Source organism: Nelumbo lutea, chromosome 7, assembly GCF_056320005.1.
Source record: "Nelumbo lutea isolate HS-2025 chromosome 7, American lotus-T2T, whole genome shotgun sequence".
Lineage (NCBI taxonomy): Eukaryota > Viridiplantae > Streptophyta > Magnoliopsida > Proteales > Nelumbonaceae > Nelumbo > Nelumbo lutea.
Window position 1 is genome coordinate 33,224,677 of NC_142690.1, and position 22,831 is coordinate 33,247,507.

Consider the following 22,831-nt stretch of genomic DNA (forward strand, 5'->3'; position numbering starts at 1 on the left):
GGCCTCTCCTGGGCCGCAGTGCTCGCTTTGGCGGCGAGATTTGGCTTGCTGCGAAGCTAGGCGCTAAGGCGAGAGCTGAGGCTGCTGAAGCTGAGGTTGGGGCAGCTGGGGGAACTGCTGCTGATACTGATACTGGGAGACCAGGTGCAGTACGTGTTGTTGGTGGAGTTGAAGTTGTTGGAACTGTTGCATTTGAGCCTGCATGGCCCTCATGCATTGCACCAGGTCATACGACTGGTTTGACCTGGCCGCTGGGGTCACGACCGAAGGCTCGGTGAACGTCGTTACGCTATAGCGGGGAGTGGGGCGATGACAGGTGCCATTGTGAGAGGCACATTCAAGCTGGGGATTCCGTCCGCTGAGAGGGGGACGATGAATTGTCTGATACAGACAGTAGGAAGCTGGGGTTGTTCCCTGGAGTTATCCATCTCCGTGCTTCATCCGATGTTGCTAGAGGAAGCCATAAGCGTTGGGTTTTTTCAAGGAAGAAGAAGGAACTGAAAAAGTTTAGAGAGAAAGACTTTTTGAAGCCATTCCCACAGACGACGCCAAATGATGTAGCACAATCCAGTCACTCCTAGCTGGTGCTCGCGTGGCTCCTGAGATGTACTTGAAATGAGAGGAAGGAGGAACAACTCCCGGGGGGTTTTCCTGGCGGGAATGCTCCAATGCTTAAGTTAGTATTGTGTACAAGAAGCAAAGAGAGAACGAAGGCTAAGAGTGTAGGTTGCGCTAGTGATTTCAGATACCTTGTTCCTTGAGGATAAGTTCCTTATAGCTGAATTCCGTCTCCCCCGGCCCTCTGACTTCTGATAGGGCAGCTATAACCGCCACTGTCAGTCTGCCATAGCCGTTACAGGCAGGGTTGAGGTGGCACGCGGGGGGTTGTCGTGCAGGGTACGTGTCTGTCAAGTGTGGGACGCCTTCCTAAAGGTGGCAGGTGCGGCGAGGGGACATGCCTGCAATTTGTAGGTTTGTCTGGTACGACGGTCGGGCAGGAAGCCCTCCTATGGTATACTGAGCTGTTCTCCTACGAATTTCCTTGAGTTGGGTCGTCCCTTAAGTGATGGGCTGCCTGCAGCCGGTTATGCCGAGCGAGCTGACCCAAGGTCTTTGTGCCTCGGGGCGTCCAAAGGAGAATCGGTGTGTTCTTGCTTGGGAGTGGCCCGAGGTCCATTGGGAGGAGCTCGGGTCTCAAAAGGGGTCAGGGTGCCCCGAACTCGGAACCCCCTGAAGTCCCTTGACTCCAGGGAGGAGGTGCGGGCGAGGCGGCTTTCGGTGAGTTGTTTACCTGCCAAGTTGCCGTGCTAAACTCGGTGGGACTTCCCCGCCAAGTTGTGCTCTTGTCCGTTGTGCTATCATGCTGAGTCACATAATTGAGCTAGGTCACGCCTACGTGTACCTAAGCTACGAGGTTGGGCCAAATCACCCTCCATCACATAATAAAGTAATTTGTACAATAAGAAGTCATTCATTAACATAAGTAAAGAGGTGGATTAGTGGTAATTAAGCAATAAATACAAATAAGATTTCATGGGTTCAAGTCTTGTTAATCACACTAGTGAGTGTGCACATATTTTGCACGTGACAATTCTAGATGATGATAATTATAGTAATAATATATCCAAATTGTTCTATAAACTTTATGTATTTTATTTTTTGTTTTATTGCAAAATCCAAATTTGATATCAAATTATGAAGTTTTAAGTATCATTAGCAGTCCTACATGCTTGGCTATACGCTTATTTTTTGTAGTGTTTTATCTTTTTTCTTTTGTTCATTTATAAAAAATGTAAGATTTAAATAGAGGTAATTAGATGAGATGAAAAGTAGTAGTTCAATTTACATTTTAAACCTTACAATTAAATAGGGAATAAATTAAAAAATGAGTATTTTAATCACTATTTTAAAAATCAAACCAAACTGAACGGTCAAACCATTTGTCTTGGGAACCAGTCAAGTCACTAATTTTGTTTTGGCCCTGAACCGCTATTTTACAAAAGACCTTTGAAATGGTCAAAAAACCATTGACCCAAGTGGTTTAACTGTTAAAATATTCGACCCAGTTAATAATTCTCGGGTTCCTTTCTAACTAATTCCAAATTTTTTATTTATTTTAAAATAGAAATTAGAAAATTAAAAAAGTAAACAATTAAAAAATTAAAAAAACTTGCATATCTCATAATCTTGTTCGGTTATTCCCATTGGCCAAAATTAGTTAGGGTTTTTAGTTTTTCTATTTTGATTTTGAGTTTTCTCATTTTTGTGATTGTTTTTAAGTTGTAAAAAAAAAAAAAATGCAACTCCTATTAAGAAATCGAAAAACCAATGCAAGAGATGAGAGATTAAACACCAATCTTATATTAGAAATCTAAGATACACCAATAAAGCAAATGATCTGGGATCTAAGAGAGAATTAGAGAGATGTAGGAAGAAGGGAAACGGTGTTGAAATGGCAGTGATAATGAACATGTAGATAGTCGTTGTTGGCGGTTCCTTCTTCTTCTTCTTTTTCTTCTTCTTCTTTTTTTCTCACTTCTCAGCTTTAACTAAGTGTCTCCTTCTCAAATTCTTACACTCCCCTCTCCTAATAATGCATATATCGATGGATTTAACCAAATCCTAATCTAACAGTCATGATAAAATGTTACATTATATTTTACATCTTGCTGGTTTGACCTACTCAAAGTAGATGGTTGAATTGCTGACCCAAAAATCAAAAGCCAAAGCGGTTCTATTTCCAGTTCAATTTTTAAAATCTTGATTTTAGTCGAAAGAAAGTTCCACAATCATATTCATATTTTTAATAGTAATGTAAATATATAATTATAAATGTGTTCATTTTTTCTTTTTTTTTTTGTATTTTTGTGTGTAAAAATAGTTATGATATGTCACACTTACTTTTTGTTTAATATGATAAACACATGATATCATATATGTGTCTGGATGCCTTTTTTTTTGCAAAATTTATGTACTTTTTAATTTTTTTAATTTTTATATTTTATTAATTTTTATTATTTATTTATGACGTTAAAGGTTAACACATTTAATCTAAAAGTTGAACTATTTATAATTAATTTTTGTATTTCATTTTTGGTTGGTTTTAAATTATGTATTTCATTTTAATTATTAGTAAAAATAATTATTGTTTATTGTACCTTTTTTAATTTGATTAATAAAAATATCATAAATGTGTAATTTTTTTACATTTTTTTTTTGTAATTTTCTATATTTATTTCTATTTTAAAAATTTTAGGGATTATATCCAATAAGAGCAACTTTTAAGATTTATTATCAATAAAAATAACCTTTTTAAAATATTTTCTAAAATAAAATAACTTTTTTTTAAAATATATCCAAAAAAGGTAAAAAAACTGTTCATCTCCTTCCTCCTTAGACCACCGAACAAAATCTCCCCACCTTCGTATCTTTAGCATCCCAAGATCATCCTGACACTTTACTGCCCCCACCTTGGAACTGTGGAAGCACAGTTCGACGACCCCTACCTCTTCACCTCGCTTCAGGACTTCTGGGGACGAAGACGGAAGGCGGAATATCAATGCATCCAATATCCTGCGCTCCACTGTATACGACCCTACGTGAAGCCTCGCCGCACTACCAGCCATACTGGCGACGTTCGTGGTGTCGGGGCTGATACACGAACTCATCATCTTTTTGGGGCGTTTAGAGCCCACATGTGTTAAATCGTGATTCTTCATCTTCCATAGGTTCTTCTTAGCATTGGAGATCCCAGCAACAAACGCTTTGGCCAACTGGTGGCGGTTACATCGGACTGTTTCGGGCACCAGCTTCAGGCTCTTCTTTCTGCAATTCCTGAGGTGCGGTGCCGACGTTAGAGCGCTGAGGGAGTACGCTACCGTGCGAGGAGGTGATGGCAATTTCTGGCGATTTAAGTTTTTATTTTGTAACAAATTTTAATTTTGTTGTTTTTTCTTTTCGCTTTCTTCCCCTCCTGCGCCGGTTTGCTTTCTGGGAAGTTCCATGATTTTCTGTTATTACTTGGCCGGAGAAATACAGAGGTAAAGAGGAAGACGAGCCACAGTGTTTATTACCCTTTTTTGATATTTTTTTAAAAAGTTTATTCTATTTTAGCTATTATATAAAAATATTACTTTTTATTGATATTAAAGGTGAAAAGTTACCCTTATCTGCGAAACCCAAAATTTTATTAGCTTACTAAAACTTTATAAGTTAATTGATTTGTTTTGGAGGGTTGAATTGCTAAAAACATAAATGATCTAATCTTATTGAAGATAAGTTGAACCACTACAGACTTGGAATTCAGCTTGGATGCCTCTTCTTTGCCCTTTCATCAAAATCAATGTGGATGGAGCATCAAACTCAAAATGGTCTAGTCTAGGTTTGGTCATGAGGGACCACCCAGGGAGATTTGTTTATGCAGATCTCAAAGAACAGAACTAAGCTCTCCAGAATATGTTGAAGCTCAAGCCTTCCCAGCTGGTCTCCATTTGGCTAAGGAGCTTAACCGCACCCACATTTTCTTAGGAGGAGATGCACAAAAGGTAATCTCTTTCTTGTTGGACATAGCCTTTGATGTCCACTAGTGAGTAGTGACTACTCCATTTAGCCACTATTCCATGTGAGAACATGGTAGCTCATAAGTTAGCAAAGTTTGGTTGTAATTCTTAGAGAACAATTACTTTAAATTGTATATAATAATGAATTGCCATTCATAAGGGTATTTTGATAATTTTAATGTTTTTGTTACTGAAAAAGCCAAGCCAAAAGAGGTATTTGTACTTTTTTTTTTCAAAACTATATAAGGGAGGCTTTGATAGGGTCAAAACACAAAGGTGGTTAATAGAAATGTTACAAGGGCATTTTTTTAATTATTTTACCTAAAAATAATACACAAATAATAATAAACTAGTAACAATTAATAAAAAATATTTTTAAAAAAATAGCCTTAAGATACAAATTTATCTTGAAAATAGGAAATTGGCCACTCTGCTAAAGCACAATTAGATTGTGATTGGATAAATTAGATCTAACAAAAAAATTAATATACTAGAATGAATTTAGATGGATACCACTTAATTAGAAATGTAATAGAGCTCCTTCCTCAATTTTACTTATAAATAAAACCCATGCATCACACGGGTCCTAACTAGTATACATTTAAAGGAAATTAGACCATTGGATCAAAAAATAAATCCACTTCAATTTTCTATCGTTAGATTGGTATTTTATATCAATTTAACAGTTAGATATTCATATCAGACAAGGTGGACTGTTGGATGTGGACTTCAAGATGTTTGAACCATTAGATTTTCAGTTTAACCGTTACATTTCGTTTTATGCTAATGTTGGATGCTAATATGTGAAACAATGGCCGCTAGATCAACACTTGTTGATAGAAAATATATTTATATCCTGTGTAAATTTTACACTAGACACAGTATGTTCTTGGATTGTTTCAATGAAAAACGGGATAACCAAACAGAAAACCAAAGAATACTTTTTCTATTTTGCTTAGGTGGCAACAATGCTATCCAAACAAAAAACTTAAGAAAACTATCGTGCCAAATGGACTGGATTTGATCCAATCCAGTTCAGTTCAGTTCAATATGAGTACAAATGGACCAGATCCAATCCAATCCAATCCAATGAATAATTTAGACCATGCATTTTGGAATTTGGACCAGTCCAATTCAATGTTTGGATTGTCGAATCTACTAAAATTAATTTTAATTTACATTAGAAGGAATACAAATACAAATATCTACAATGTAAATACATACAAAATACATAATTTTGCACTCTCCGAATATTTGTATTTGTCCTCCTTCTAAAATGAGCCTAACATTTTAGTGGGACTTTCAAGTCTTAGGAGGGCCAAGGACACACTTAATTATTGATGTAGCGCAATCTGGTGCCTTTCACGTGGTAGATGACTCGAACGCCAAATCGGATGTTTACCCTATCGGTGGTCAAGCTGAATTGGGCCGAGCTATGTGATTCTGCAAGAGGAAGAGTTAGAGTGCTCGGGTTGCTTTTGCTCGGGATGGGCACTCCAATACTTAAGTCAACAATGAATCTTTAGAAGTTCTTAAGAGATTAGAGAGTACAAGAGTTTAATCGCACGTACCTCTTCAGGTGGAAATGAATCCTTTATATAGATGTGAGTGATCAAAGACCTCTTGTAACGGTTCCTAGGCTCTCGTAGAGCCGTTTTTGTTAAGTCAGGAGAGTAATGATGTTGGTTGCGTAATCTGTGCAGAGGGATGAGATCCGTTTGATTGATTTTGACGCGCGTGGTGCGGGTAGGCTGGCTTAACGGTTGACTCATCAATACTCCGGAGAATTCGGTCTGGCAACGGATCTATATGACAAATCAGTGTGCATGCCTTGTAGGTCGCTGATAGTAGTTGTCTTAGCTCGGCCGGTCTCTAAGGTAAGTCGCCCCTTATTCGGAGGTCCTTCGGGTCGGCCAAGCTGAGGTACTTTAGGTTGGCCGACTTGCTGAGGTGATCTACTTACTTAGTGTCGATGTATCGCTTAAAAGTCATGTGTCATGATGTCATTTGGAGGACCAAATTACCCCTCATCAATTATATTTTTGACCCTGCCTTCACTTATATAAATAATGGGGGGCAAAGACCTCTCCACTTCACCAATATACTTGGTTCCACCCCTAGTCTAGATATTGGTTCAATCTAACCCAATCTAATACAAATCCATTAGGGATGGAATAGGTCAATCCAATCTAATAAATACTTTGGACCATTAAGTGTGAATTGGTCCAGTTCAATATGTCTTATTGGTCTATCCAATTTGTCCAAATTGATATTAATTTGGACAGATCCAATCCAAAACGGGGTCCATTTGACACCACTATGCCACACCATTGCATGGCGCTTCTGTGTTTCGAAAAACGTTTCCCAAACCAAACACGTACTAAAAAACCGTAATGCCAATTGGTTCCTGGTTTTCATAATTTCATAGTCCAACAACAGTTGTTCAAAACCAGAATAGGAAGTAAGTTCCCGATTTTTATGGTTTGACCATCTAGTCTAATCTGGGTAATCTAGTCTTACAGCATTGGGCTGAATCAAACAAATATCTAGCCGTTAAACTCGAAATGCACAGCTGGCGTAAGCTGGCAACATTTTGAGTTAAAACGGCAATAGTACTAAATACCCTCAAGTTGTGGCCGTGTGGCTAGTAGGGTGCCCACGGTTTGTTTGGGCATATATTTTAAATCGAACCGATACTACCGGTTTTTTAAAAATTAATAACTGAAATCGAACTGAAGTCAATTATTTAACTGGATCATCAGTTTGGTTATCTATTACTTCAGTTCATCGGTTTTTGATTTTTTGATTTTAATAATATATTATAAATAAATATAATAAAAAACTAATATATATAATATTATATTATAAATAATAAATAATATTATATAATATTATATTATATATGTGTATATATGTATATATCGGTCAATTCAGTTAATTACCAACTTTTTATATTATATAATATTATATTATTTGAAATTACTGAACTGAAACTGAATCGACTATTTTGATTAATCAGAATTTTTGGTTTGGCCCTCATCGATTTGGTTCGATTTTTCAGTTTTTTTATTTTATGATCACTGTTGGGTAGTAGGGGTGTCCATACCAAACCATGGGCAATTTTTACAAACCGAATCAGTGGTACCAATTTTTCCATTTCTTTAAACCGAAACCGAACTGATACCAATGATTAACCGGCTACCGATTTTGGTTTTTGACCAGTTCAGTTCTTCAGTTTTTTGGTTTTTTATATTTATAATATATATTATATAAATATATACATAATATTATATTATAAATAATAAATGATATATAATATATTATAAATATTTTAAAAATATATAATATATTAATAAATATATTATTATAAATATAAGTATATATTTATATATATACATATATTAAAAATATATATAAATATATACCGGTCGGTTCGGTTATCCGCTGGTTTTTTGTAGGTTAACTGAAAACCGAACCAATTCTTTGGTTTTTCAAAAATTTTAAACCGAAACCGAACCGATCGGTTCGATTAACCGTATTTTGCGGTTCGTTTCGGTTTTTCATGGACACTTGGCTAGCAAATTTGCAAGCATGATGCGGGCCGGATAGGGTCGCATCTTCCGTTCCCGGGTAGGAATGATCCATACCCGTTCAAGCGTTCACCGCGTTTGCTTTTAGCCTTCTACGTTATTATTGATTATTGATGGGGAGAGTCGACAGTCCTCTCGACCGACCTTCCTCACGTTGCCCTTCTGTCTTCTCTCCCCAGAACCCTCCTTTTACCTGTTTTCCTTTATTTTCTTCCATCCCAAGAATCGTCACATCAGAAACCTACGCGACAAAACCAGGTAAGCTTTTCCGATACTTCTCTCTCTCTCTCTTAATTCCCTCGCTTTATCGTTTGATTTCTATGTTATTCTCAGTTTAATGCTAATTTGTATCTAGGATTGGATCGGTATTCGCTCAATTTCTAAGTCTTTTCGGTAATTCTTTTATTCAAAAATTTTCTTCTTGATCGTCTCGGATTTTGTGGGATTTTTAAGGAAAACTTTGGCGGATCTGTTCTTTCTTGAAGAGTTGTTTTTATAGGGAATCATTTCGTGTCTTGTAACTCCTTGATCACCCATTTCATCAGAAATTCATTCAAATTCAGATATTGTTTCATCCTTCTTTGGAGCTACATTTTCGAATTATTGAATTAATTTGGTTCTTTCAGCTGTGGAACTGTTTAGCGATCAGTTCCAATTGGTGATTCGAATACGATCGGTCGCTTTTGATGTTGATTTATATCCATCTTTTGTTCATTTTGTGTAATCTTCTGGTTTCTTTTATTTTTGTGATGGAAGGCGACGTTTAACGCTACAATCTATTGGTGAGATTTGAGTGATTACAATATTTCCGAAAATTTCTGGGTTTTAAATGGCCAGTATGTATGCTAACTACTTTTTGATGAGTATTTCATAATCATTTTTGTTCTCGTTTAAAGCTGATGGTTTTGTAAAAATTTGTAGAGCAAATTCTGTTTTTTTTTTTTTTTTTTTTTTTTTTTTGTAATGGTAATTATATAATAAACTTGTGGCATGTTAATTATTATTTTTTTTAGAAAAAGGTAACTGAATTTATTAATAACAAGAGTAGTACATGTGAAGGTGTACAACCAGAACAAAAGAACAGCTCAGGGATACATAGGCAGGATTCTGTCACTATACATATCTTCCCTGTGAGCACCTTACCAGATTTTTGCAAATGATCAGCTAAAGAGTTTAATTCCCTGAGAATCCAATTAGGTTAGCACACAAGGATCTCAAGATATCTCTGGCTTCTGTCAGATGATGAGCTAACCTCCAAGGGCTTCCATCCTTCTCCCCCTAACCATTTTATTGTGTTTGCAGAATCACTCTCAATGGTTAGTGTAGAACCCCTTCGTCTTTTGCAATTTGGAGACCTGTGAGTACAACTAAGATTTTAGCCTTTGTTGAATCAGCAGTCCCTATCGGACCACTAAAAGCCCACCAAATACTGCCATCCCTCCTCTTGAACACACCAGCAATCCCTGCTGTACTGGGTTATCCAAAGGTACTACCATCATAATGTAGTTTCATCTCTAACTCTTCTGATGTAGGAGGACTTCTAATAATACTTAACAGCCTGGGAGATGTGCAGGATCTCTACTAAATTCCTTTGAAGATCCCCCATCGAGATACCTTTGAACTCCAAGGAATTAATCACCTAAAGGCACTATCTTCTGAACACAATTATTTCTTTCAAGCCACATGCCCCACATTACAGCTTGAGCTACTCACCAGTAAATTTTTCCCCTTTTACCAAGACTTGCCATTGCCAAGTGAACTCCTCGATATGCTCAGGAATAATCCAACTGTAACCAGCATTATTGAGGAAGTGCCAAATATTTCTTGTTCAAAACAATGTAAAAGTAAGTGTTTAGCAGAATCACCATTTCTAATACAAAAAATGCACAGGTTGCTTTCTTCTATTTTTTTTTTTTTTTTTTGTAAAAGATCATAGTCATTTATTTTCTTCAAGCAAGTCTCACAGACAAGGGAGGAGACTCTAAGAGGGATATGGGTAAACCATATCTTCTTAAACAGGAAAATGCTGTGAGAACTTTCCAACACCAGGGCCCCGAAAAAGGGATTTAGTTGAGAACTTTCCTGCAAGGTGAAGTTTCCAAACACGTTGATCCAAGGTTATCTGGGGAGGGATACACTTCTCTTAGTGAGTGGAGGATGTCTGCAATTTCACCAAGCTCTGCATCTCTCAAAGGCCTTCTGAAATCCAAATAGATTCAAGAGGTGAAGAGGGGATGCTAGAGACAATAGAGGCTTCTTGATTTTGGGGAAGGTTGAAAAACTGAGGATAGGAGTTAGCCAAGGTGTTTTCACCCCACCATATGTTAGTCCAAAACTTAATTTTAGAACCATTCCCTACCTTATACCTGATGAAATAGAGAAAGGAGTTATAAGTAGAGGAAATACCTTTCCAAGGGTTGATTACTTTCACTCAATTCAAGTGTACCTTGCCTTGCTATCCCAACTATTTGCATTCGTCCCATATTTTCTGCTTATAACCATCTTCCAAAGAGCATCGGATTCAAGAGGAAATCCCCACAGCCAATTCTCAAGAAGTGCAACATTTCTCTCCTTGAAGTGCCTTAAACCAAGACCCTTGCTTCCTTCGGCTTACAAACTTTCCCCCAAATTACTAAATGGCATTTCTTTTCTCCACCTGGAAAATCATGTTGGAGTTTTTCACTTCTATTTATGACTCTAGGTTGGGATTTGAAACACCGAGGGAATGTAAGTTGGCAGGTTAGCTACAGAAGCCTTGATTAAGGTCAGCCTTCCCCCTTCAAATGGCTATCTAAAGAAATGATGATTCAAGTCGATTGGTTTAGAAGAACTGCAAACCATTGGCAGATGGGCTAGCTAAGCAAGGGGTTCAGAGAGAGTCTATATATTGGGCTTATTTGTAATTTTCTGGATTAAATTTGTCCCCTTGAGTCTGTTATATCTTTTCAGAACTTCTTGTTGTACCTTTTTTTATCTAATTTTAATGAAATCTTTTCTGTGTTGCTGATCTAAAAAGGTCAGTCTTCCCCCTTTAAGAGAACTTTTTCTTCACATGGTCAACCTTTTTTTTTACATTTTACCAACACTGGGTCCCAAAAACTTCAACTTCTTGGGTTCCCGCCAAATATGAAATGGGAAACCTCTCTGCATTGCACCCTAACACTTCCTTGGATATATTCACCAGATTTTGGTTTATATTAACTCCCACAATGCTACTTTTTAGAGAAACTTCTAAACAATGCTACTTTTCCTTTTCAGATTGTTGATATTATCCAAATTTCTTTCCAGGAAAAGCATATTATTATCTGCAAATAATAAATGAGAAATCTGAAAAGCATCCCTTCCCACTTGAAAACCTTTCAGAAGATTCAACCTTCTTGCTTTCTTGATAAAGGAACTTAGAATTTCAACAACAAAGGTAAAAAGGAAGGGAGAGAGGGGGCATCCTTGTCTGAGTCCCTAGCTAATGTTGAAATAGCCTTTAGGTTTCCCATTTTCTTTGTAAGTCTCCTTCAATCCTAATGGATTCCCCTGTTTCATCTGAAGTAATAACCCCAAAACTCCTGACCATCTTGTAAATCCCTCCCCCTTCCGGTTTGAAGGCTCTGCTTTCTTTAACTTGTTGTTCAACACTTCCTCCTCTCTGAAAGATTCCAGTATTCTGGTTGTTAACTTGCGGATTGGGACTTGCTGCCATTTTTTTACTCAAACCTGAAACACAAACAAAACATCGATTGGAGTGGGAAGCGAAGGGAAAGAACAATGAACTAGAAGCACAATTGTCACAAGAAGTGGGATTCAGATGCCTTCCTGGGTTGGATAGGTTTAGGTTTTCCGGAGGTGCATAACTTAGTCCTTTTAACAGAAGCCCTGGGTTGGAATAATCTCCATAGTCTGAGTTCACCAATTCTAGTGTTCTGTCAGTTATTCAAAGCATATTAGTATCAATGATCAAAATCTCTATTTAATAAGTTGTTAATTATCAACTGAAGTTCAAAAAAGAAAAAATATCTTCTGCACAATTAATGTCTGACGTACTGTTATGAGTTACATCATGGACTTGGCTTTGTTAGTGCAGGCACATGCTCCTTCTCTTAATTTCTTTGAATGCCTCAAGAGTCAGCTTAGCAAGCAAAACATTGATCTCACAATGAAAGGAAGAGTGCGTCGTTGGCTTTGTTGTACTTGTAATGTAGAAGAGACTTATGAATCAAATGAAGATGAGCTACTTAAAAGCCCAAGGAATCATACAAATGGTAGGTTACTGGTCCATGAATAATAATTATTGCTTTTTTTGATCAATCGTAAAACATTATTGCTTTTTATCCATTTATTGCTTCAGAGGAAAGCTTACAAGTGTTGTATAGTGAACCATACATGGTTGGTGGCATTGATGCATCTTAAGAGTTTATTTATTTGTGTGGATGGGAAAATAAACTGTTGCTTCTGATTGAATTACTACTTTTTCTCTTTCAAACTTAAAATGTTGTATAGCCTTGGTAAAAGCTCTTTGTTTCTACACTTGGGCCTGTAGTTCGTACATGATAAAGTTACTATTGAGCTTTTATTTGCAGTAACGATGCTTGGATGGTTACTTAGCTGATATTGCTTGCCATATTGTATGTTTTTTTTTTTTTATATCAAATCTATTTATTTTTGTGAGATGGAATAGTTTACATTTCCTGAAAATTGAGTTGGCACTGCAGTGTTTTAAAAGGTGTGGGACGAGGCATGCCTCCAGGTGAGGCACCCCCAAAATGCCCTGAGGCGTATGCTAGAGTTGCTGACACCTCTGACGCGTACGCCTCATGCACACCTCATATAAAAAGACATAACAAAGAAAAAAGAAAGAAAAAAAGGAAAGGTAAGGAAAGGAAGAAAAAGGGAGGGGAAGAAAATGAAAGAAAGAGAAGAGAAAAAAAGAGAAAAAGAAAGGAAAGGAAAGGAAAGGGAAGGGAAGAAAAGATGAGGGTAAAGGAAGCCCCCCAGACGGCCAGACCCCTTGGCCCCTTTTCAATGCCAGCCTTTTTTTTAACTTTTTGTGTTAGGTGGGGGGGGTGTGGGGGGTCTTGTTCCCTCCAGCTTGGGGTCTTGCTCCACTTCAGCTTGCTTGCTTGCCTCTGCTTTGACAAGACCCCCCTTCAACTAGTGCTATTCATTTTCATTTTTCTTAGTATAAAAGATTTTTATTAAGAAAAATGAGATACTCCTCCTTCCTCTTCCTCCTTCCTTCTCATCATCCTCTTGAGGCACCTCTTATGTTCTGAACTACGCTTGTAGTGGAACGCCTCGAGTCATGCCTCCACGTTCTAAAACATTGGTTAAAAGCAAAAAGAAGTTTAGAAAATATACCTCATTGATTCAAGGGTCATTAGTGATTTAAGGATCTTGTTCTCCAATGAGATCGTGAAACTCTTGATCCACGAGATCAGGCCTTGCGAACCAGGTCTCACTTGACCTAGCGGGTTTGTGTCCACGCCTACAAGATTCCGCCTTGTGAGATCACTTCATAGTCTCATGAAGTTCAATTGTCAAGCCGCTTAGCTTTGCAAAGCGGCCTCACTCTTTTATGTGTGAGACTTTATTCTGCAGGACGCTGGGATCCTCTGTTATAGATCCTGCCTGATTTTGCTAGATCACCAGTTTATATTACTGATATTCTTGTGAGGTATCAAATTCGTTCCTTAATATTGGCTTTGCTATCTACTTTTGTCTAGCGCTTCGTTCTTAAGCCATTATATGTGTGTCTACTATCTTTTATCTTTCACCAGGAACCTCATTCCCAAACTATTAGAAGACACTGAAAAATTTGAAAAAAGAGGCATAGGAAAACAGACCCGGTGGGAGAAGTCGTCCCTCTAAGTACCACGCATCAAAACACTTCAGTTTTGTTTCAAAGCTCAATCTATCTCTTAGGTGATTCCTTACCAGGCCTAGAATTTCCCTTTAATAAACCCACAGACTAATAATCAAGAAAAGGTACTTACACCCAATAATTTCTATTTTCACTCAAACTCTGTCTTTAGAACAAGTAAGAACCACCTACTAACATAATTGAAGAAACCAACAATTACTAACAACAATAAACCACAATTTCACTATGAATAGCAATTATAGGAACTGCAATAAATAATAAGTTCAGAAGTTATAATGAGTTTGCTTTTACTAAAAGATAGTAAATTTCTAGAGGATTTAAACTTTCTCTACAATCACTTGACACATTCCAAGGTTCAAAGTATCAATACACCTAATATGCATGATCATGTGTATCGGGTTTTTTTGGGTAAGTCTTATATCAAAAATTTTAAAGTCTTTTAGTTTAATATTTTTACAAGGGGGCTATAATACTGTTATTTAGCATTTAAAATAACCAAAATTCTAAAAGTCCTTAGAATTAGCATTTTGGTGACCTGCCGGAACGATACAAAATGCCCAATATGGGGAACATTGTATCAATACTTAGGAATCTTGGGCACATCCTAATGGACTTCACTTTAGGACTATTAGATCTGTGGGCCCTAAAAACTGTAGGCTCATCTCCTCATTTTCTCCATAATTTCTCTTGAGTTTCATCCCCTGCATAAGTGTAAGAAAGTTTTTTTTTTTTTTTTAAGAAGAAAGAGTAACTAATCACAATGAATGGTTGTCAAGATGACACACCAAAATAACTAATCACAATGAAAAAGATCAACATTACAAGGTTGCAGTTCAAGGACATTCCAAAATCTTTCCAACAAATCAGATCTGTTAACTAGCTCAAATTCTGGGAGAACCAAAACTCAGTATTGTACAAGCTTACCTACTGAAGCTACAATCACTTTCAATGTTCTTCGATTTGTTCTATAACAGTCTTCTATTCCTCTCATTCCATAATGTCCAACATACCCTAAAAGATTGAGCTCCAGTCTCCAGATAATTCTAACTTTCTTGTTTTCTCCAAGTATTGGCCACAGAAAATTTCTGCTGATTATGATGGCTGAAAGACTCTCAAAATGTGAATGAATAGAACTTCGATATGAAGTTTTCCACCTTGCAAGATAGCAAACAGATTCCTTATGCGAGTTATACAAATAACAGTAACTTGCCAAGCTAAAACCTTTGCTCTTCAGATGATCAGTAGTTAAAATGCTATCAAGAGCAACCAATCATGCGAATGCTTCCACTCTTGGAGGCACTGGATTCGCCCACATACCTTCTACTTGATCTAAAGCCATGTTATCCGTAATCAATACCATATAAAAGACTTCACTGAGAACCTTCCATAGCAGAAAAATGGAAATGAATAATTGAATTTAATAGAACTCTTGATCATTTTGGATTTAGCATGGATAAAAGATCCTCCTATGTTATATTTACAGTGACGGGGATCGCTATAACTGACTCCACTGAGTTCATGTTCCCATATTAAAGGAAGCTTTTTGAGTTTTTTCTATTGGGTTTTCTCTCATGTGATGGGACCCACTCGTGTGTTGGGATCTCTTGCCCTATACATGAGTGACTTGAGAAAGTTAAATAGAAAGACAAAATAAAGTTTGAGGCTCTTTGTATTCTGTCATTGGTGAGAAAGAGACAAATTGTCTTGTTTTAGTACCATGTTAGTGGATGGTGGGACCTGCTCTCCACTATCTCTTTTAGTGGAGAATCGTGGCATTTTTGACACATGTTGGTATCCTCTTTGGAGAGGGCTTTGGCAGCCTTGTTTGGTAAGGGTGTCAATGGACCAGTTTTGGATTGGACCCCGTCCAGTCCAAAATCAATTTGGACGGATTGGACGGACCAACAAGACATATTAGATTGGACCAATCTGGTCCAAAATCTATATTAGATTGGATTGGACCTGGTCCGTCCATAACAAATTTATATTGGATTGGGTTGGATTAAGCCAATATCTGGTCCATTGATATAAGATAAGAATATATGAGTCAATGGATTGGGTTTGGGTTGAAACCAATCTAAATCGAAATGAATTTGAACAGATTGGACGGTCCAAACATTGAATTGGACCGGTCCAAATTGGTCAAAAACATACATTGGATTGGACTGGACCTGGTCCATTTATAATGGACTCGCATTGGACTGGATCGGATTGGACCAAATCCAGTCCAATTGACACTTATTGTTTGGTGAGGTCTTTCTAATGTTTTTGTTGATTGAAATGCATTTTGTTTGATGACTGTTTTTGTGTATCCAAGAGAGGTTTTTTGTCTCTTGAGGTTGCTATACTCTAGTTGAAACTAGAGAAGTTGCAATCTATTATTCTTGTTGATAGTGCAAGTTTTTTGGGTTAGTGCTCTGGGGTTTTTCCTCTTCACATTGGAGAAGCTTTCCATGTTAAAAGTTCTAGTGTGCCATTGCTAATGTTGTATTTGATTATTTGCCTCATTGGATATTGTTTATTCTTTCTCCTTTGCTATTTACTTTGTTTATTTGCATTTAAAAAGGGGCTTTAACCCCAACGTTTTCTTGGGGCAACCATCTGTGATACTTATAGATTATTGAGATTTATTTTTTATTTTTTGTTACTTCCTCAAGTATCTTGTCATACTATGCATTGCGAGGTCAATATACAGCACATCTTTATATGAGGGTGCTTTAGTTCTTATTTCTTCCTTTTTTGGATGTTTGCCATATATCTATTCTGTTTTAAGCTTCAAGTGTTGTTTTTCAACCTTGTCCAGGGCGAGTTGGTCAGCCATTCTTGTTTTTTAGATAACCAATTCTTGGTTTAGTACCAATTTCTATGTCATGTAAATAGAGGTTATTAGAATTTTATTCATGTTCGTTGTGTTTCACCATCAACTAAGTTCCTTTTCTTTGTTACTGGTTTTGTACAATTTTCTCAGGGTAACATATGACTTTCATCTGTACTAAGTCAATTACCACCTTTCTCTCGTTCTGAGTTTGAACTTGGAATGGTTTGCTAATGCTTATTTTAAGCTCTCTTGTTTTTTTCTTGGGATTTTATTTGAAGATTTTGAGGAACTCTAGCAGGATTATATAATTTTTATGCCAAGAATTACTTAATTTTTATGTCAATGATTTAGCAATTGAGCAGACCTTGAACAGATAAAAATTCTTTCTTAATTTACATTCAAAGTTAAATGGACTTTTTTCATCTCTAAATTGAGTTTTTTTGCCTGAACTTCACAAAATTTTCCTGGTAGCATAAATGGGATATTTATTTCATAACAGTATGTTTGCATTAGGATCCATAAGATCATGTTTTATATTTGTATTCTATTTATTATATGAAATAAATACTTTTGTTGCATTTCAGTGAACCATAAAAGCTCAAAGGCATCTGCTCCAGCCAAGACTGAAGTGCAGAAAACACCACCACCCATTGAAGTGCCTGCTTTGTCTTTGGACGAACTAAAAGAAAAGACTGAAAATTTTGGATCAAAATCTTTGATTGGTGAAGGTTCGTATGGAAGAGTTTATTATGCAACCTTAAACAGTGGACAAGCCGTGGCTATAAAGAAACTTGATATTTCTTCTGAGCCTGAACCCAATGATGAGTTTCTGACTCAGGTGTGTGGATTTATACTAAACAATACATATAATCTCTCTCTCTGATGCACAGGTTCTATTTTATATTTATTTGTTTCCATCTTTTGTCTTTCTCCTGTCATATCTGACTATTTATCATCCCAAATATAGGTTTCTATGGTGTCAAGACTGAAGCATGAAAATCTTGTTGAGTTGCTTGGTTATTGTGTGGAAGGGAATGAACGTGTTTTAGCATATGAGTTTGCGACCATGGGCTCTTTACATGACATTTTGCATGGTATATTCTGAGGACTAGTTTAGCTCTACTTGATTGAATTAACAATTTAAAGATCCTCAATCTTCTTTTTTTTGACACTTCTGGTTATTTATATTTTATTATTTATTTATTTGCAATTCCAGGTAGAAAAGGAGTCCAAGGTGCACAACCAGGTCCTGTGCTTGATTGGATGCAGCGAGTGAGAATTGCTGTTGATGCAGCAAGGGGACTAGAGTATTTACATGAGAAAGTTCAACCTTCTATTATACATCGGGATATCAGATCAAGCAACGTGCTTCTATTTGAAGACTTCAAGGCCAAAATTGCTGACTTTAACCTTTCAAATCAGGCTCCTGACATGGCTGCTCGTCTCCATTCTACTCGAGTTTTGGGGACCTTTGGTTATCATGCACCAGAGTAATGCTGCCTGCTTAAACTTGTATAAATTCATTTTGTGTTTGAGTGTAATTAGGTGATAAGTAGGCTATTTTCATTGCCTAATTCATTAGAGGTCATGGTTGTGGTTTTTCATTTATATTTGCTTTTGGGTTAGGTAAGACCAGTGTTTAGAAAACCGGACCAGACCGGCTGGTTGGACCGGTTGAATTGTGACCCTGTACCTTGGCCGGTTCGGTCATACCCCAATAACTGCACTTGATAAAAAACCGGCTGACTGGCCAGTTTAACTAGAAAACCGGTGAACCAGTCCCGGTTTTGTGAAACCACCCGGGTCCTAAACAATTGAAATTTTAAAATGTGTTTATTAAGATTTGAACATTTGACTTCTAATTTCTATAAATTTCTTAATTACCATTAGTCCACTTCTTTACTTGCATTAATTAATGACTCTTTATTGTACATATTACTTTATTATACACACATTTAAAGAAAATGTAAATTAAGAGACTTGAACCCTAGTCGTTTGCTTTAAAAATTAAGGAACTTGCCATCTATCTACCATATTTAAATATATTTGAAGTTATAAAATATATTATATATAGTATTTATATGACTTGTAGATATATATATATATATATATATATATATATATATGCCATGTCATCATGGTTTGACCTCTGGTTCCATGATCCTCTCCCTTCTCCAGTTCTATGCCTGGTCCAGTTTTCTGAATATTGTGTAAGACTATCAATTTGGCGCAGCCACTGGATATTTACCTGGTGCCATCAACCTCAGTATCCCATATTTAGTGGCCAGCATTTTACTGACCATGTTAACCCTTGAGTCTAGAAAACAACAACATTTGGCCAAAGGAAGTAGAGAGGTCAAGCCAACCCGTTCCCAACTTGAAGTTTGACTAGGATTGGGGATTCCACAACTCTAGTTGGATTAGGGTTAACCTCAAACTGACCTAACCCAACCTGTCTTGCACCCTTAATTATCGCCTAACCCTTGGTACATCAAAGTAATTGAAGATAACCATGAGTTTTTGTAAGCTTCTTAGGTCTTAAGGACTACAGATCATGACTCACTGAAATGAAAAAGCAGCTATAGTCCGTAGTTTGATTACATCATTGATCAATGTGTTTCATGCATACATCCACATACCTCACTAAGTTGAGATTTTACCACTCTTAGCCTCAGTAGTGATGCTTTAGGCCTATAAAGAATTTGGTTATCATATCTCCAACAATAAGACCCACTCAACATCTAATGCTCTGTAATATTACTTGAGGACTTTCTAATCACCTTAGATACCTAGATATGGAGACAGATACAGGCATACAGCATGGATACGAGAAACAGGGATGTGATTCTCAAGTTTCTAAAATCCCAGACATAGATATGGATATGGACATCCTATGCAATATACTTACATTAGGCTACTATATCTACCTTTAAATCTAAACGTCTTTTCTCAATACTTATATCTTGCCAAATTTAATTAAATATCTAACATCTGTGGTTTTGTTCTTTTACAGTATATTAGTTAAGCATACCATTTTACATATTTTAAGTGTTAATGCTATAGTCATCTATAAGTGTTAATGCATTATCATTTATCAAGTGTCGTATTTGGTATTTTGTTGACATTACCAATTTACATATTTTAATTGTATTAATGCATCATCAAGTGTCATATTTTTTAATGCCTATGGAAACTTCATCTTGCATCTGTCCTGCAGGTAGCTGTTCTAATGATACTTTCTATTCTGTTGAATGATTATTTGTACTCTAGAAATAATATATGGTCAGAGACTTCTAATCTGCGTTTTTAATATAATTTACTTGCGTTTCTTTGAAAAAAAAACCTTTGTTATGTTGATGACATGATGTGCAAAACCTTAATTCTTATTGCAGATATGCAATGACTGGTCAGTTGACACAGAAGAGTGATGTATATAGTTTTGGTGTTGTCCTTCTAGAACTTCTCACAGGTAGAAAACCTGTTGATCATACAATGCCTCGTGGGCAGCAATCTCTTGTCACTTGGGTGAGCCCCTCTAATTTGTCAAAAAATTATTATTAGCATGCGTGAATAAATATGTGCAAGTGGAGTGATTTAAAGTTGAGGTATCCATGACAGCACCATCTTTTTTGGGTCAGGCAACCCCAAGGCTAAGTGAGGACAAGGTTAAACAATGTGTGGATCCAAGGTTAAAGGGTGAATATCCTCCAAAAGGAGTTGCTAAGGTCATCTCTCTCTCTCTCTCTCATATAGTTGGCAATGATTTTGTAGATTGGGTACACCATTGACTTTAAAAACAACTTAAACTACTCAATTATTCTGCAGTAGATTAGGTACTACTGGGTTATTTGGCATTATCTAGTTTGATAAATTGACTAGTTGGTGCTTAGTCACTGACTAGTCAATGAAAGAAAAATATATTATAAATTTAAGATATTGGTAGGGGCAGCCAGTGCACAAGGCTCCTGCCAATGCGGGGTCTGGGGAGGGACAGACGTACACAGCCATACCCCTGCACATTCAGAGAGGCTGTTTCAAAGTTCAAGATATTGATACAATCTTATACAGATCACAACTATGAAGAAAACTAATGATATTGAACATTTATGGTCTTTGTTGTTTGTGCAAGCATAAACATGTTAAGCTGGATAGGATAGGAGCCTAGAATATGGAACCACATGTTTGTTTGTTGTTTTAGTAGTTGACTAGGTTGACTAATTGTTAATTTGACTAGTTGGCCTAGTTGACGCTATCATCCTAGGCAACCACATCATGACCAACTAGTTAGTCATGCAGTTGGTCCGGTCCTCAACTGACTTGGATGGCCGACACTTGGGTAACAATGAAAATTCATCTCTTCACCTCCAACCTTTTGGATACAGTGTTGCACACTGGCACTTGAACTGTGTATTTGGTTGATCAGTTGAAGTTTACACACTTAAGGTTGTATATTTGGTTGACCATGGGGAAACAAAAATAAAACTTGTACACTGTTGAGTTTTAAGAATAAATTTATTTGTCCACTTTTACTGTGGATTTGACCAATAGATTTTATGTTTCGGACACCTGTTAACCTTTGCTGGGCAGAGAGGTAGCTTCCCCTTTCCTATTGGTGGGCAGAGAGATTTCACAAATTGATGTCCTTCAAATATGAGCACTAATGTAGATTCAGCCGTTTTAACAATATAGAATCCCTATGTTAAGATCCAGGAGGAAACCCATTTGTTTGACGCTTAATTTCATCCAGCTGGCAATGGTAACCCTTTGCTGGGCCTGGAGCAGAGGTTAAGATCACATGTGTAAAAACTGTGGATTGAAGCTGGCTAAAGCATCGAATTATATATGATTATACGTTAAGATGTATTATGCACTCAAACTCTTGGTAATCTCATACAAGTAACACAATTCTAAAGTGCTAACAAGCCTGGTGGTGTTCTTGATGATGCAGCTTGCTGCTGTGGCCGCATTGTGTGTGCAGTATGAGTCAGAGTTCCGACCAAACATGAGTATAGTTGTCAAGGCTCTCCAGCCACTTCTCACGCAGAAGCAGCCTGCACCAGCTCCTGAGGTTTAATATAAATGAAGCTTGTCCCCAGTTTTCTGTTGCACTGTTGAAATTCTGCATTTCATGTTTGATTTGGTTACTATTTTCTTACATACTGGGTTTCTTATACATATATTGAATGGATGAAATTGGGTGGGTTCTTACAGGTTTCGGATATGTTCCTCACTTGAGCCTTGGTACTGTGGATGTTCTTCATTTCTATTTTTTCTCTCTCTTCGGTAACAGTTTGCTTTGTTTGCTCTTCGTCTCGTTCCCCGTTTCATTTCGCCTGGTTCTCTACAATTGCGTGCATTGACGACTTCCCATGTAATTTGGCTTCTGCTTAATCTATGATCCCTTATGGAAATAAGAACATCGACCTTGTCCTAGTGGCGTATATATGGAGGAACGTCCTATTTACAAGACTGTCCATAGTTTAAATATTGAACCAAGGAATTTGAATCCTTTTTTTTTTCTAAATTAGGGTGCTTGGATGTTAGGCTAATTGGGAACGATTTCATTGTGGTTTTATACGCTAGAATCAGACTACAAAGAACCCACTATCTGAACGGAGCATTTGCCACTTCTTGAAATATTGATCATTGCTTTTTTCCGTAATCAGTTCGCAAGTCCATCTAAAGTGAGTTTATAAAAAAAAATATCTTTTTGGTTGGAAGACATCTGTAAAATGAAATCAACCCTATTTCACGTGCTATCCAAGGTGAATAAGCTTCACAAGACCATGCTCACACCATTCGCAGTCCTTTGCAACCTTGCAATGGGAATATCTCCTAAAATTGATATGGACTCAGACCGGTCTGAACATGAATCATCCATTCATAGAATGGACCGACAGTGGAGAAAGCCAATTAGTTAGAACAAACCCGTTGGTCCATTCATTTCACTTGAAGCTTGGAAACTTTCAAAAGCTAGGGTTCGGCGCCT

At 37.0% G+C, this 22,831-nt stretch overlaps 1 protein-coding gene across 5 annotated transcripts; it reads left to right on the forward strand.

Annotated features, from left to right (window-relative positions):
* The first annotated feature begins 8,264 nt into the window (after window positions 1–8,264).
* LOC148846021 (protein CYTOSOLIC ABA RECEPTOR KINASE 7-like) lies at window positions 8,265–22,131 on the forward strand. 5 transcript variants are annotated; one of them, XR_016102170.1, is made up of 10 exons: window positions 8,265–8,407; window positions 9,452–9,635; window positions 12,228–12,405; window positions 17,427–17,680; window positions 17,810–17,936; window positions 18,059–18,332; window positions 20,235–20,367; window positions 20,461–20,567; window positions 21,791–21,910; window positions 22,054–22,131. XR_016102170.1 is itself a non-coding variant. In XM_088954503.1 (10 exons), the coding sequence occupies exons 3-10, from the start codon at window positions 12,300–12,302 to the stop codon at window positions 22,075–22,077; spliced, it is 1,125 nt and encodes a 374-aa protein (XP_088810629.1). In that variant the 5' UTR covers window positions 8,265–8,407; window positions 9,452–9,635; window positions 12,228–12,299; the 3' UTR covers window positions 22,078–22,131. The 5 variants fall into 5 exon arrangements, 4 of the variants coding, with proteins under 4 accessions (XP_088810629.1, XP_088810628.1, XP_088810631.1 ...); XM_088954503.1 differs by having other exon boundaries at window positions 20,481–20,567; XM_088954505.1 differs by lacking the exon at window positions 8,265–8,407 and adding an exon at window positions 9,198–9,279 and having other exon boundaries at window positions 20,481–20,567.
* The last annotated feature ends 700 nt before the right edge of the window (window positions 22,132–22,831 follow it).